Source organism: Rhinatrema bivittatum, chromosome 5, assembly GCF_901001135.1.
Source record: "Rhinatrema bivittatum chromosome 5, aRhiBiv1.1, whole genome shotgun sequence".
Taxonomy (NCBI): domain Eukaryota; kingdom Metazoa; phylum Chordata; class Amphibia; order Gymnophiona; family Rhinatrematidae; genus Rhinatrema; species Rhinatrema bivittatum.
Window position 1 is genome coordinate 211,622,405 of NC_042619.1, and position 17,377 is coordinate 211,639,781.

Genomic DNA, 17,377 nt, shown 5'->3' on the forward strand with positions numbered 1-17,377 from the left:
GGGTGGGGTATCAGTTTTTAAAAATATAGATTTCCGGAGAAAGCTAGGCTTTTTTTTGATGGGCACGGGACAGAGACTGAATGATGTGGGGTGGGGGGAGGGGGGCAGCACAATAAGGGCCAGATTTTTAAACTTATGCTGGGGCGTAGATTTGTTCGTGCAACCCAGCGCGAACAAATCTACGCCCGATTTTATAACATGCGCGTGCAGCCGCATGCATGTTATAAAATCTAGGGTCAGAGCGCAAGGAGGTACACACTTGTGCACCTTGCTGCGCCAAGCCCAAGGGGAGCCCCAATTTCGGAGCGGCCTTGGAGGAAACATTTTTTGCGATCCCCCTCACCTTCCCCTCCCTTCCCCTATCTAGCCCACCCCCAAGCCCTAACTAAATCACCCCCCTACCTTTTGTTTCCGAAGGTACGCCTGCCTGAGGCAGGCGTAACTTGCGCACGCCGGCTCGCCATCCCCCGGCACAGGCCGCTGTGCCGGAGGACTCGGGACGGCCCCCGGACTGCCCCCGAACCTCTGCCACGCCCCCGGACCGCCCCCTGACCCCCTGGACCCACCCCCGGACTGCCACCACGCCACCTGGACCTGCCCCCCCTTCCCGCCCCTTTTTCAAAGCCCCGGGACATATGCACATCCCGGGGCTTGCACGCGCCACAGAGCCTATGCAAGATAGGCTTGGCGTACGCAGGGGCAGCTTGGGGCAGCTTTTCGGGGGTTACGCACATATCTTACGCGTGTAACCCTTTGAAAATCTACCCCTAGTTGTTCTCACAGGGCAGCAAAAAAGCTAGATTTGGCCCTGGCACTCAGTCAGTCCTGCCAGAACCAGACAAAAGGTACAAAAACAGACAGAGCAAGGAGGGGACACAGAAACCAAACTGCAGGTGCAGTATATATATATATATATATATATATATATAATTTTTTTTTTTTAAAGGAAGAAATAGACTCTGCCAGACTGCACAGTGACTAAGACTTGCCATGCAGCTGGGAAACAGAGGAGGAAAAAGAGAAAGAAAAGAAAACTACAGTAAGGTAAAGAAAAGAAAACCGCTGCAGCTCTAGAAAAAATCACTTACAAAGACTGTAGAGGAAGAGAGCAAAGCTGAATACTGTGAGCACATGGATCCCGCAACTACACGGCTCCATGGGAAAAAAAGAGAGTGAGGGACTCTGCTTAGGGGGTCAGGCTAATGACTATAGCTGCACATGCTCAGTAGTGCATGTTTGAAAGTTCTAGATTCTTTGAGATCAAAGTTCTGTGCCGGGCCTCCATCCTGCTTGTCCTCAGAGAACTTTAAGACTGTTCTGCAGCACAACCAGACTTTCCCAAATAACTCTAAATATTGGTATTATGTGGCTAGGTTAACCAGAATGCCCCCAACTTATTCAACTAAGTTTTTATCTGGATAAAATCATAGATAAGTCAGGGATGTTCAATGCAGCAGGAAATTTAAAACCAGTGGTTTATCCAGCTGAGTCCTAAACTTATCTGGAAAAAACATCTGAATATGGACCTACAATATATACACACAATTTTCATTGGAAAAAAAGTTTCCACAGAAAAAGCAGGTGCAAATCTCTGCAGGTAGTTTTTCAAAGTAAACCTAGTGTGGTGCAAAGATGGCATGTTAAAAGTACCAGTGGATGTTACAGCATTCCAAGCAGTTTGAATATTGAGCTCCTATAATGCATATGAGAAAATTATTACATATTACCAAATGTGAAAAGGCAAAAACAAAGCCTGAAGTATTTGCTATCAAAACAACCAAGTTTAGGTGAATTTTCAGCCAAATCTAGGCATCTAGATCTTGGGCAAAAAACTTCCTAAATCTAGGTAGATGAAATTTCGCCACCTAGATTTTGGCTGTTCAGCCTTGACTGAAAATAAGTGCTTTCCTGTCCACCAAAATGTAATACTCTCCCTTCCTGCCATAGCATTTCAAAGCTCTATGGGGTGTTGGAGGCTGGCAGCCTCTCAAATCTTTTACAAGTTATGCCAGGGAGAAGGAAAGCCTGTGCGGTGGCTCTTGCACCACTTTCACCATTGGATGCAAAGGAGAAAGGACCTGGGCAGCCACATTTAGAGCTGCTCTGGCAATGCCTAGATTTAGCCACCCAAGTTAGGTAGCAATGAAAAGCAACACTAAGCCCCTAAGTTCCTTCTTCCAACCTGACCCTGCCCCTAGCCAGGTCCCTAAATTTAGGTGCCTATTGATAATAGGTCTAAATTTTAGATACTCAAGCCTAGTCAATCTTCAAAAAAGTCAATTTAAGTGCCTAACTCCCCAAGTTAGGTGCCTAAGTGCTTTGAAAATTAAACTCTATGACTTTGCCTTTGTCTGTACACAAAAATAACATCAATGTGAGAATTTCATGACACCCTGTATTTTCCACTAGTTTACAAACATTTATTATTTGTTTTTCCTTCAGGAAACTCTGTAAAATGCATATAACATAGTGATATAGTAACAAAGGCAAATAAGGCTCACCAAACCTTACCCAACTGCCCCTTCCTGCACAGCTCAAGGTTTGGTCATCACAGTTCCTTGGCTTTAGCATTATCCTCTGAGCTAAAGGAGATCTCTCCAATGTTAGTCAAACAAAATCAACTGTCTGCAAGCAGTCATTTCTTTTCCTTTTAGCTGTTAGGCAACCTGCGAGCGTACCAAAGCCCTGTCACTGCTCTGTGTTGGCCAACCTCTCCCAAAAAGCCTGATGCAGCCCTACCTCTGCTACAGCCCAACCTCAATGTCATCCCCTTTTGGCCCTCTACCTTTCAGGATAGATGGGCAAATGCATTTCCATAGCTATACCAAGATGCAGGTCCCCACTCGTGTCTTTATCCTACCTCTCTCCTCTCCTCTCCTCTTCTTATCACCGTTCTCCATATCTGTCCCCAATGTTTCAATTCTGTCACAGTTTTGGTTACTACCATCAGTGTCACTAAAGACACTGTATCTATATGGCCACTGTAGACAGTAAAGAAGCACTCCCCTTTGTGCTTCCGGTAGTGTTAGCCATTCCCCATGTTCTTTTATATCCCTTGTTAACAATCCCCATATTTAAATGTTTAATGTATTTGACAAAGGTAACGCATGAGTTCCTGCAAATTTTGTTTAAATGTAAACCGATGTGGTATGTAAAATCGAACACCGGTATATAAAAATAAATAAATTAAATAAATAAATATTTACTCAGAGCCTCCCTTTATCAACTTCAAATCACGGCCCCTTGTCTTTGAGTATGTTTTTAACCTCCATTCTATCAGAACTGAGGCTTATCAGATGTCTGTGTGTTGCGGTTTATGTGGCTGTGTGCAACTCCCTGTCTTATAACTTGGGAAGAGTTGCAGGTAGGGGTCTGAAATTTTGAAGTGCACAGGGACTTTGGCTTGGATGTGACTTTTGTTGTGTGAAAGGTTCTGCTGTCATTAGGGAAGGAACATCTAGCAAACAAAGGTGTATGCCAGACATTAAGTCAGCTATGTGAGAACAAAGGAGGGGGCACGAGAAAAGAAAGCAATTGGGTCATCACCTCATCAAGGCAAAATATAGTGTAGAAACAGTGAATCCGGATCAAGCTGTGAAGAGACATAGAACTAAGACTCTTTAGAATATGTTAATTTGTAATGAAAATGCTGTCTTCTTGAACATTACTGAAGCCTGAGAGATATTTAAATGTTTCTACCATATCCCCACTTTCCCTTCATTCCTCCAGAAAGTGTACTTTGAGTTTGAGCATCTCTGAGGTCCATATTCAACGCCATTTGTCCTAGGTTTGGACTTAGCCGGACAAATGGCAGGATTTGGAAATCCCTGCTGGCTGACTGCCCCTGGCTTATTCAGTTAAGTAGATAGTGGGATAAAACTTAACCAGATAACTTGGTTGCATTCTAGGGAATTTCAGGGAGGAGTTAAGCTAGCCGGATAAGTTATTTGGCTAACTCCAATATTCAGAAATAGCTAGATAACTTATCCAGCTAACTCTTGTCATGTAGAGCAGTCCTAAAGTTAGCCAGATAAAGTTATCTGGCTACTTTTATAGTCTGGTATATTTACTGGCACCACCACAACACTGAATATCCCAACAAAGTTTGCTGGATAAATTAATCCGGCTAACTTTGCTACCAGGGAGCAGCTGAAAAGGTACTTCTCTGTCTCTTAATTATAAAACAATATAGTATAACATAAAAAGAAAGATGAAGAAGTAAATGGCTCTCTATATTGTTTTCAAAGTACCTGGTGCAGTGTCCTCAGAAATGAAGTGAAAAAAAAAGAGAGAGAGTAGGGGCACTGAGAAATGATTACTGGTATCCCCCAGAGAATTCTGATCACAATACATTACTGAGGCTTGGTAAAATCAGGTCTTGATGTCTAATAACATACTTCTCTTGATAAGGACCTCGAATCGTCAGCTGCCAGCTCTCGAGTAGTTAGCATGAATCCCTTAGACAAAGGAGTGACTTTGGTTTTAAGCTGCGGTGCCCATAAATCTCGAACTGAGACTTTCGGTGGCACTAGACCAAGCGCAGATTTTATGCCTATGTCCACAGGATTGTTAAGTGCTTCAAAACGCCTGTGAACGAGAAAATCAAGAGATATGTTGCCTGAAATACCAACAATATTGAAACCTCATTAAAAAATTGCTAAAATCTGTTGTAAACAGATAAAGGAAAATTGGTTCTTACCTGCTAATTTACATTCCTGTAATACCACAGATCAGTCCAGACAAGTAGGTTTATGCATTCCTACCAGCAGATGGAGGCAGAGAAGAAAACTTTGAGGCACTGCAACACAACTGAGAGTGCCACCTGCAGTCCCTCTTTATTGACTGATACCAAAGCCAAGATCCAACAACAAAACCATTCCCCTATAATAGGGTAAATTAGATCCCAGGGTTGGATTCCCCAGAAGTGGATACTAACAAACTCTTATCAACTGCTCAACTCAACCAAATTAACAATTTCAATTGGGAAAAAATTCTTAGAATACATCAGAGAAACATTAGGACAGTCAGTCTTTCGGCAGCAACAGTGGAGCATGTCTCTGAAATGATCTGTGGTATTACAGGAACGGAAATTAGCAAGTACGAACCAATTTTCCTTTCCTGAACATACCCAGATCAGCCCAGACAAGTGGGATGTACCAAAGCACCCTTAGACTGGGTGGAAACCCGAAAGACCTGATCTTAAAATAGCTTCACCAAAAGTCGCAGTCTCCGGCGCTCAAACATCCAATTGGTAATGCTTGGTAAAAGTATGAAGTGAGGACCATAGCACACCCCTACATATCTCCTGGGGAGACGCCAACTGACAATCTGCCCAAGAGACTGCTTGTGCACGAGTGGAATGCGCTTTAAGGCCAACTGGAATTGCGCGACCCTTGCAAATATAGGCAGAACAAATAGCTTCCTTCAACCAGCGGGCTAAAGAGGCTTTCAACGCTTTCTCCCCTTTCTTTGCCCCACCAAACAACATAAAAAGATGATCCCATCATCTGAAAGAGTCGGTGACCTTCAAATAATGCAACAGAGCGTGTCGAACATCAAGGAGATGGAGATTTCTACCCATCATGGAATCCCGGCAATTCCACCTTCTGATTTATGTGAAAGGTATAAACCACCTTCAGCAAAAAAGAAGGCACCGTACGCAAATAAACTTTGTCGTTAAAAATCCAAAGGAAGGGGTCCCTACAGGAAAGAGCTTGAAGCTCCAAGATCCACCTGGCCAAGCAAATCACCACCAGATAAATTGTCTTCAAATTCAGATCCTTTAGCGAGGCCTGACCTAAAGGTTCAAAGGGGGGCTCACAGAGCACCCGCAACACTACATTGAGATTCCAATCAGGACACACCTTCCAAATCGGAGGTCTCAAATGTTTTACATCCTTCAGGAAACGGACGACATTGGAATGGGAGGCTAAAGGCTTGCCCTGTACCTTATCCCTGAGACAACTGAAGGCCGAAACCTGGACTCACAGCGAGCTATAAGCCAAATCCTTGGACAACCCTGCTGCAGAAAGGACAAAATGTGCAGAACAGAAACAAGCAGAGGACCTATATGCTGCTGACTACACCAGGTCTCAAAAAACCTCCAAACTCGGACATAAACTATAGAGGTAGCAGGATGCCTAGCCTGAAGAAGGGTAGAAATGACTCGCTCTGAATATTTCTTCAGTCACTATCGCTGCCTCTCAAAAGCCAGGCCGCGAGACAAAAGTGATCCTCCCAATCCGAAAATGAGGCCTTGTCTCAGTAACCCCTGTAAATGAGCCAATCGGAGAAGCCCGTCCACTATCATATTCACCAGCTCCGCGAACCACGGATGTCGCTGCCACTAGGAAGCCACCACTGACCCGGGATGAGCTTCTATGCACCTAAGCAAATGCCCTATAAGTGGCCACAGAGAAAACACATAGAGAAGGATCCCCTTCAGCTATGGGCACACCCGTGCATCTAGCCCTATCAAATCAACCTCTCGCCTGCAACCGAAGAACCTTGCTGTTTTTGCATTGGCCCGCATCGCCATAAGATCCAGTTGAGGAACTCCGCATCTGGCACAAATGTGATTCCACGCTTCCAGGGACAGTTCCCACTCCCCTGGATCCAGTTGCTGTTGGCTAAGGAAGTCCACTTGCACATTGTCTACTCCTGCCACATGGGAGGCCGGAATCCCTTCTAGATGCCGTTCCACCCATGTAAATAACAGCTGAGCTTCCCGAGCCACCTCGTGATTTCTGATTCCTCCTTGACGGCTGATGTATGCTACGTCGTCGCATTGTCCGAAAATACTCGAATCATTGGACTTTGGACCAGCGGAATAAACACTACAAGAGCTCTGCGCACCACCCTTGCCTCCAGGCGATTGATGGACCAGGCCTGTTCTACCACTGACCACAGGCTCTGAGCCGAGCGACCCAGGCACACTGCTCCCCAGCCCTTGAGACTGGCATCCATGGTCACCACCACCCAATCTCGAACTTCAAGGTTCACTCCCTTCTCCAAATGGGTCCATGAAAGCCATCACGTTAGGCTGGCTCTAGCTTCCCTCAGAAGGGGCAATGAAAGCTGGTACTGCCCCGACATTGGATTCCAGTGGGATAACAAGTGTTTCTGCAGCGGACTCATGTGAGCAAAGGCCCATGGGACCAGCGTTGAGGCCATGGAGCCCAGGACTTGCAGATAATCCCAGACCCTCGGAACTGGGAGATGTAACAGGCAAGACACTTACTGCTGCAACTTGGATAACCTGTCTGCTGTCACGTATACCCTGCCCCTCCAGGCTCTTAAGTATTCCAGAGCTTGGGATGGGACCAGATAACTCTTCACCAGATTGATCACCCAACCTAGTGGATGCAAGACCTGTAACACGCGGTGCACCAAACGACCGCACTTCGCTTCTGTCTTGCCCCGGATGAGCCAATCATTGAGGTATCGATGTACCAACACCCTTCCTTTCCTCAAGGCCACCACTACTACCACCATCACCTTCTAAAGGTGCGAGAAGCTGTACTAGCCCGAAAGGAAGCGCTCAAAACTGGAAATGTTGACCCAGCATCTTGAACCTCAGGAACTTCTGATGGTCCTTCCAAATAGGAATATGCAGGTAAGCTTCGGTAAGATCCAACGACGCCAGGAATTCTCCTTTGCGGACTGCCGCAATTACTATTCGTAGAGTTTCCATCCGGAAACGCGGAACGTTCAAGCTCAAGTTTACCTTTTGCAGATCTAAAATGGGACGGAAGGTGTCCTCCTTCTTTGGAACCACAAAGTAGACAGAGTACCTTCCCTGCCCCTGCTCGCTCAGAGGCACCGGACGAATAGCCTCCAAACTTAACAACCTTTGCAGAGTCCCTTCCACAGCCTCCCGTTTGCTTCAGGAAATAGTGTAACTCCAGAAAGGCTTCCCTGAATGGCCGAGAAAATTCTAAGGCGAGGCCATCTCTTATCACCTCAAGCACCCATCTATCAGAGGTAATCTTCACCCACTCCTCGTAAAAATGGGACAACCTACCCCCAACCGCTATCTGAGAGGAGTGGGTGTGCCTGATCTCATTGGGCTGGCTTACTTCCTCCAGCCCCCTGACCGGAACCGCCTCTGGAGGATCTGCTGGTTGCACAAAACGACTGCTAACGGTTGGACGGCTGCTTAGATCCCGAGGAGATAGCTCCTCTTCTAGAGCGAAATTTCCTCGTCTCATGAAAACGAGGGTGAAAGGAGAAGGTCTTTTTAACGTTCTTCCTGTCCTCCAGTAATCTATTGCCTTTGGTTTCTCCCAAGGACTTCATAAGCTGATCAAGATCCTCCCTGAAGAGAAGCTTCCCCTTAAAAGGAAGGTACATTATTGGGACTTGGAGCACATGTCCGCAGCCCAGTTGCACAGCCACAGAAGTCGCCGTGATGACACCGCTGAGACCAGATTCCGAGCCACTGTGTGCACCAAATCATACAAAGCATCTGCCACATAAGCCACCCCTGCCTCCAGACGGGCCACCTGGATAGGGGATAGCAGTCCTGAAGAAGCCTGATTCTGCAGCTTCTGAATCCAACGTAAGCAGGCACGCTGCATCATGCTAGCGCAGACCACCGCATGTAGACTCAAAACCAACACCTCAAACATCTGTTGGGTTCCATATTAGGTGCTACAACCCAAGAAAGAGATCTAGGTGTCATAGTGGATAACACATTGAAATCGTCGGTTCAGTGTGCTGCGGCAGTCAAAAAAGCAAACAGAATGTTGGGAATTATTAGAAAGGGAATGGTGAATAAAACAGAAAATGTCATAATGCCTCTATATCGCTCCATGGTGAGACCGCACCTTGAATACTGTGTACAATTCTGGTCACAGCATCTCAAAAAAGATATAATTGCGATGGAGAAGGTACAGAGAAGGGCTACCAAAATGATAAGGGGAATGGAACAACTCCCCTATGAGGAAAGACTAAAGAGGTTAGGACTTTTCAGCTTGGAGAAGAGACGACTGAGGGGGGATATGATAGAGATGTTTAAAATCATGAGAGGTCTAGAACGGGTAGATGTGAATCGGTTATTTACTCTTTCTGATAGTAGAAAGACTAGGGGGCACTCCATGAAATTAGCATGGGGCACATTTAAAACTAATCAGAGAAAGTTCTTTTTTACTCAACACACAATTAAACTCTGGAATTTGTTGCCAGAGGATGTGGTTAGTGCAGTTAGTAGAGCTGTGTTTAAAAAAGGATTGGATAAGTTCTTGGAGCAGAAGTCCATTACCTGCTATTAAGTTCACTTAGAGAATAGTCACTGCCATTAGCAATGGTAACATGGAATAGACTTAGTTTTTGGGTACTTGCCAGGTTCTTATGGCCTGGATTGGCCACTGTTGGAAACAGGATGCTGAGCTTGATGGACCCTTGGTCTGACCCAGTATGGCATATTCTTATGTTCTTATGTTCTTAAGTGCGGCTGCCCCTGCCACAGGAATTGTGGTCTTCTTGGTGACTGCTGAAACTTTAGGAGTTTTAAGGCGGTCCAAATGTTCTTCCAACAAGGGATAGAGCTTTGTCATTGCTCTCCCCACCTTCAAGCCCATCTCCATGGTGTCCCATTCGCAGCTAATAAGCTTCTGAATCTTCTTTGGAATAGGAAAGGTGCTGGTCGGGCCTCTGAGACTGATGGTGAGACAGACTGACAGGGTTAGTTACTCACTGAAGTAGATAGCTGGATTGCTGAAGATCCTGGCAGGGAGAAGTAGATCAGTAATAGGCAGTGCGCAGACCAATTTTTCATCTATTTTCTCGAGTCCCTCCACTCATAAAAGTGTAGAAATGTGTGGCTGCTTTCTATCAGTTCACAGTGGCTCAGTTTACTGGTTTTCCATTAATGCCCACTAGAAACTGAACAGAAAGTGGAGGATGTTCTCTTTTAGGCATTTTTTAATAATGCCAACTAACTATCCAATAACACCACTACAGAAAAACAAACATGAAGCTTTGCCTTCCATTCTCACCACACTAGAGGTGAGAAGCAATGTTTTTAACCAGTGAACACAGCAGATGTGAGTTGGAAGTCACAGATCAGTGTGTGAACCAACAAACCCCAGAAAACTTTCTATCTTACATCCCTACAAGAGAACTCCAATTCTCCCAACTGGCCCTTCTTTCCAATCATCTGTGGGCCTTTGCGAGACTATCTCGTACTAGACTTCGGGCCTTCAGCTGCTATGCACCAAGAATCTGGAACATATTACCATCAACACTATGCTTTGAGCCTTGCTATCTCACTTTCAGAAAAGTTGATAAAGCATGGCTTTTTACCCAGACCTTCCCTGCGGAAACCTTCTGTTCACTGATCTAACAACCCAGCTTGAATAAGTTTCACAAGTTACCCACCTCTGAATTCCAACTGTATAGCTAATTCAAATGGTACTGTTTGCCTGTTATTTAAATTTGTTATAATCCACTCTGAGGCCATTTTTGGTAAAAATTGGAATATCAAATTTCAATAAATAAATATAACCCTGTCCCATACCGGAAGGCTGAAGACCTCAATGTTAATTTATTAGATGCAGACTGAAGTACAAGAAGCAGACAGCCATTCAACTATGCCCTTCCTGGGATTCAAACATGTCCATTGTCTCTGTGTCAGGTCATTTATTTCACAAGCCCAGGGAAAAAGACCAGAGATTATTTCTGAAATTTTCTCAGCAACACACAACCCAGATTAAAAGCAACTGGCTAAGCAAGGAATATCTAGCAGATACTAAAGCCCAGAACATGACCTGTTCGATTACACATCTGTTCCCCTCTACATTCTTTTTACCTGTCTCTTTCTTCTTTCAACCGCTGTTCTCTTAAGCCTTTAATATAGTCAGCATAATGATCCTTGTGAACTTGTCTTTCTGCCTCTTCTTCATCTGTAAAAGCAAAATCAGGATCCACATAGTTGTATCTATCGACCCTCGTAAAAATGGTCCTAAAATTTTGAAAGGGCAGCAGTTAAAATTCTTAAGCATAAACAAGAAAGTTGACAATATTATTGTATTTACTGCAACATATATTTGATTCCCATAGGACCTCATCATGATTTTGACCTTGTAATGACAAACATAAAGTACCAGACCTAAAGGGATTTTCCCATTTTGTATCTATGGGGAAAATGCTTAGCGCATCTGATCAAAGAGAGGTTGAACTCAGTAGAAGAAAAGGCAGGAAGGGACCAAAGATCTATTCCAGCTCCTGCCTCTAGGTGGGATCGATTCTGCCTCAACCATCCCAGACAGATGCTTGCCTCCAATGAGTGGAGGTAGCAAGAAGGGGTAAAGAGGGTAGGGAGGTTACTTTGGTATATGGGAAAAAATGTGAGGTCCATATTCAAAGGGGTTTGTCTGGTACCTTTTGAGAACCTGAGGTTTCAATTTCTGCCTCTTCTAACCAGATACATTTTACCCAGGTAAGTCATTATTGGGTGCACGTACAGAACAGCCCCTCTGTGGAGGTGGTGAAGATAAGGACAGTATTGGAATTCAGTAGTGCATGGGAAAAGCACAGAGAATCTCTGAGAGAGAGACAGGGATTATGAAACTACGCAAGAGACGTGATTAGGCAGACTAAATGGGCTATATGGTCTTTATCTGCCATTATGTTCTATGAATGTAACGTGCCTGGAGTTACCAATGAAAAGGAGTGAGCTAAATCTGAAATAAAGTAAATAAAGAAATATTTCTATTTTACTACTGTAATTAAACGCTTGAGCACACACAACCACACCTGTGCCTCCATTTCTGGGATATAGGTTGTTTTTATAGCAGACCGCACTGCAGGCCTCAATGTCCCATAGGCTGAAAAGAGTGACTCCTCCATCCTGACAGCACTTTTTGAGCAGTGGTGTCCCATCAGACCTGCCTCCTTAAAGGCACAGAAGCTCACAGGACTGCGGCATTAGGATTTTAAAACAGAATTGCTATCAACCCACCCCTGCACCTTTAAAGGGGCAGATACAACAGAATACCTCAGCTCAGAAAAGTGCCACAAGGACAAAGGAGGAGAAGGAGGGGATGCCCCTTTTAGCCCAGCACATCTTCAAAGAGGGACCACTGCATATTCCTGCCCTCCACTCTCCCGCATCCTCAAAGGGGGACTCCTGCCTCTCCTCCTGTACCTACAGGTGCTCAACAAGTAAATCTAGCCCTGTCAATCTGCTTAATTCAAACCACAGAAGACAGATTTCACTCTCTAAGCCAAACTACATGTGATGGGGGGGGTGAAAGGCTAATGTGCACGGACTGGGAGAATGACTTTGGGGTGATAGTGTCCAACAATCTGAAGGTAGCGAAGCAATGTGACAAAGTGATGGCTAAAGCCATAAGAATGCTGGGTTGCATAGAGAGAGGAATAAATAACCAGTAAGAAAAAGGTGATAATGCCCTTGTCCAGGTCCTTGGTGAGGCCTCACCTGGAGTATTGTATTCAGTTCTGGAGACTGTATCTCAAAAAGGATAGACAGGACAGAGGCAGTCCAGAGAAGGATGACCAAAATGGTGTAGGGTCTGTATCGGAAGACCTATGAGGAGAAGCTGAAGGATCTGAATAAGTAAACCCTGGAAGAGCGAAGGTGCAGGGGAGATATGATGCAGACCTACAGATACTTGCAGGGTTTTAATGATGCATGTTCATTGAATCTTTTCCGGAGGAACACAAACAGTAGAACTAGGGGGTCACGATATGAAACTTCAAGGGGAACAACTTAGAACTAATGTCAGAAAATATTTCTTCACGGAGAGGGTGGTGGATGACTGGAATGCCCTTCCAGAAGAGATGATGAAGACAAAAGCAGTAAATGACTTAAAAAAGGCATGGGATAAACACTGAGGATCCCTAAAGGCTAGAGTTGGAAATTAAGAAAAGTGGGGGGGGAACCCGCATGGAGCAGCAGTTGCTACTTCTAACAGAAGGCATGGGGATTACTACCCTTAACCAATTAGTTTACAAGATTTTGCCACATGGGAATTACTACCCTTAACCAATTAGTTTAGTTTAGTTTAATAGCTTTTATAGACCGTCGTTAAGTATTTAACTGTCACAATGGTTTACATCAAGGCACAAAATAAATTACAATATGAAAGTTAAAAGTGCCATCACATTAAATCCGGTTGCAGAGTAAAAACATAAAAATGTTAAGAATTCAAAAATCTTAAATCTTAACTATACATTAAAATCTTAATCATTTATAAAATAATAAATCCATGTATATAATAAAATCATAAAATCAAAAAACATAAGTCAAACCTTACTATACATGATTGTTTTAAAACTTTTTTATTTATATACATTTTTAAGAAACATGAACAATTACAGTATATTGCTCTTTGTTAACAAAGGTTGAGTAAGACTGCGAATTATACAAACCTTTTTCTCATATATAGCATACCTATACCATCAATAGTATCTTGCTTAAAGATCACGCAACTGCAGATTCATCAGCAGGGGTGGGGAGAAAAAAGGAGAATTGGATTCAGATGATAACCAACGCTGGGCCCTGACTTTTACAGTCTAAGGTACTGATATGCAGACTTTATGGAAAAAGCGCAGGACTGCTTCTATGGCCAAATTCAAAAGCAAAGTATAGTTCAAGCAGCAGCATTGATTGAATTATCAGGAAAGCTGCTCACTCTGTAAAAATGTTACTAGAAGTAATTTTGTTGTGGGTTTAACAGTTGCTTAGTTTTAATTTTTAATATTACTACCCTTAACATAAGGCTTGGGGGTAACCTGCATGGAGCGGCAGTTACTACCATAAGAAGCTTGCTGGGCAGACTGGATGGACCACTTGGTCTTTTTTCTGCTATCATTACTATGTTACTAAGGCCTAGATCAGTGATGGCTAACCTATGACACGCGTGTCAGAGGTGACACGCCGAGCCGTTTTTGCTGACACGCGTAGCGTTTTGGGACTATCGAATTTTTTTTTTTTTTTATCGGCTGCGCCAACCCTTTAAAATTAGTTTTTCAGTATCTCCCCAATGCCCCCGGGCGCAGTGACAAGCAGATAGGCAGGGCTGTGGTGAGGCTCACGTCACCACAGCCCAAAGAAAAAGATCGTGTTTGAACGCGCTGATGCTCCTCCTCCTTCCTGCCTGTGCAGCCCCGGAAGTAAACGTTGCCGGAGCCGCGTGGGCAGGAAGGAGGAGAAGCATCAGTGCGTGCAGAAGAGGAGCATCGCTTGCGCTTACGGGCCGCCGCGAATCCCAAGTCGCAGCGGCCCGAGAAGAGGAAGAGGCCCAGTAGCAGAGCCACAGCGGCCCGAGAAGAGGAAGAGGCCCGGTAGCAGGGCCGCTGCAGAGACTATCCTGCAGCGACCCGCGAAGAGGAGGCCCAGAAGTGAGAGAGAGGCTGAGGGTCTGTAGAGGGGGTGTGCGCGCGCGCGTGTATGAGATGAGTTGAGAGATTGTGTGTGAGGACCTGAATGTTTGCAGAGACAGCATGTGCTTGAGCAAGACAGCATGTGGGAGTGAGAGAGAGCCTGTGTGTGTGAGTCAGACAGCATGTGCCAGTGAGAGCCTGTGTGTATGAATGATTGTATGAGAGAGAGCATGTGCCAGTGAGAGCCTGTGTGCATGAATGATTGTATGAGAGAGAGCATGTGCCAGTGAGAGCCTGTGTGTATGAATGATTGTATGAGAGAGAGCATGTAACAGTGAGAGCCTGTGTGTATGAATGATTGTATGAGAGAGAGCATGTGCCAGTGAGAGCCTGTGTGTATGAATGATTGTATGAGAGAGAGCATGTGCCAGTGAGAGCCTGTGTGTATGAATGATTGTATGAGAGAGAGCATGTGCCAGTGAGCGCATGTGTGCATGAATGATTGTATGAGAGAGAGCATGTGCCAGTGAGAGCCTGTGTGTATGAATGATTGTATGAGAGAGAGCATGTAACAGTGAGAGCCTGTGTGTATGAATGATTGTATGAGAGACAGCATGTGCCAGTGAGAGCCTGTGTGTATGAATGATTGTATGAGAGAGAGCATGTGCCAGTGAGAGCCTGTGTGTATGAATGATTGTATGAGAGAGAGCATGTGCCAGTGAGCGCATGTGTGCATGAATGATTGTATGAAAGAGAGCATGTGCCAGTGAGAGCCTGTGTGCATGAATGATTGTATGAGAGAGAGCATGTGACAGTGAGAGCCTGTGTGTGTGTGAGAGAGAGAAATGCATGTGAGAATGAGAACCTGACTGTGTGCTTGAGGGAAGAAGATGGAGAGAAAAGAAACAGAAAAAAAGACAATATAAAAGGAATTGGCAAAAAAAAAAGAAAGAAAGGGAAGGTGGAAAAAAAAAGCCTGTGACCAACCAATTAGAAAACTAAGATCAGACAGCAAAGTAAAAAAAAAAATTCTTTTTAGTGATTGGCACATGTAATCTTTGGGAATGTGCAAGAATAGCAACATCCCCAATAGTCATGTGGCAGCAGTGACAGTGGCAGCAGAGGAATGAGAGAGGCTCCGAGGTTGCTGGCAAAAGAGAGGGGGATCTGCCTTTAGTGTGTGCATGTGTATGAATGGGACTCTGCCTGGGGGTGTATGTGTGTGAATGCATGGGTGTCTGCCTGGGGGTCTGTGTGTGTGAGAATGAATTGGTGCCTGCCTGGAGGATGGAGCGGGAGTGGTGTGAAAATGAATGGGATCCTGCCTGGGTGTGTGTGTTTGCGTGTATGTGAGGGAGCCAGTGAGTGTGAGAGCATGAGTATGTATGAGAAAATCCAGGGGAGTAAGAGTTTTTGTGGGAGGGGGAGAGAGTGTTTTAATTGAAGATTTAGCCGATGAAATTCAGCAACAAAAAAGTCACTAAGCAAGCAGGTAAGGTAAAGAATTATTTGTTTTTGCTTTATTAGTAAATACAGTACATATATTAAAATTATAACTTTGTTATTAATTAGAGCTACAAATATCACAATTATGGATTTTTCTAGAAGTGACACACCACCCGAGTTATGCTCGGTTTTTTTATGAATTTTGACACACTGAGCTCAAAAGGTTGGCCATCACTGGCCTAGATTCTCTAATACCGCCAGGCTCTTTGAATCGAGCGGTACAGGGGGGCGAAGGAGGGGTGGGCCTGCGAAAGCCGGCAGCGATCGTACCTCTGCGGTGCGATCGCTGCCGGCTTTCGCACCCAATAGCGCCATCATAAAAGGTGGTGCTATTGGGCGCGAAATGGGCAGCGAAAAGGGTTCTTACCTTTTCGCTGTCCGCGATGTCCTCGCGGCGTCAGCCCCAGTGCCGCCCCAACTCTTCCTTTTCCGGTTTTGATGCCGCCCCCATTTAGTGATCGCACGCGAAAAGTCCCTTTTCGCGTGCGATCGCTTTGGAAAATGACCCCCTATGTTACTATGTAATTTGCTTCATATTGACAAGGTTGCTAAATCTGACAAGAAAAAGGTAAATATTTTCCAATAAAAATGTGCATATGTAAAGAATGAGGTCCATATTCAAAGAGGTTTGTTCAACTAAGTTCAGACTTAGACAAACTGCAGGATTTGAATTTCCACCACCTTATAGCAAATTATACATTCTTGATAGAACCCACACACAAAAAGAAAATAATGTAAGGGGACAGAAAAAGAGGAGAAAGAAATCATGAAAACATCTTTAAGGAAATTGCTTTAACATGACATTAATCTGCAGTCAATTCTAATGAAGTTTTTAAGGGCAGATTATGGGACTAGAAATGCTTTCCTAGAGTTCACAAACATGAACAATTACAGTCAATTCTAATGAAGTTTTTAAGGGCAGATTATGGGACTAGAAATGCTTTCCTAGAGTTCACAAACATTTATTTATTTATTTATTTATTTAAAATTTTTATATACCGGCATTCATGTTGCAAACACATCATGCCAGTTTACATATAACAGGGGTGTACAATGAACAGTTGAATAACCTATTTGTGTAGAAGGAAGCAGTTACAAATAACAAGGTAATAGAACTGGGAGAAGAGAAGAAAAGGGAGAGAATTAGGTATAGGTATTTACATTAGTAATAACATTTTTACATGTGGAAGTGGTAGATCTGGCTGAATAGAATTAATCGGTGTCCGGGAACAAACATGAACAATTATAGTATATTGCTCTTTGTTAACAAAGGTTGAGTAGGACTGCGAATTATACAAAACTTTTTCTCATATATAGCATACCTATACCATCAATAGTATCTTGCTTAAAGATCATGCAACTGCAGATTCATCAGCAGGGGTGGGGAGAAAAAAGGAGAATTGGATTCAGATGATAACCAACGCAGGGCCCTGACTTTTACAGTCTAAGGTACTGATATGCAGGAGCAAAAAATCTAAAACTCTCATATTACACAATTCATGGAAAACATTTACAAGGAAAT

General features: G+C 44.2%; 1 protein-coding gene across 1 annotated transcript in view; it reads right to left on the bottom strand.

Moving 5' to 3' along the window:
* Positions 1 to 17,377, bottom strand: part of CFAP47 (cilia and flagella associated protein 47) — a 1,765,744-nt gene that overhangs the window by 1,576,413 nt on the left and 171,954 nt on the right. Inside the window, exons 11-12 of the mRNA XM_029603108.1 lie at positions 10,811 to 10,963; positions 4,398 to 4,587 (exon numbers count right to left, since the gene is read on the bottom strand). Of these exons, the coding sequence (XP_029458968.1) occupies positions 4,398 to 4,587; positions 10,811 to 10,963 (343 nt within the window). The remainder of the gene's footprint in view (positions 1 to 4,397; positions 4,588 to 10,810; positions 10,964 to 17,377) is intronic.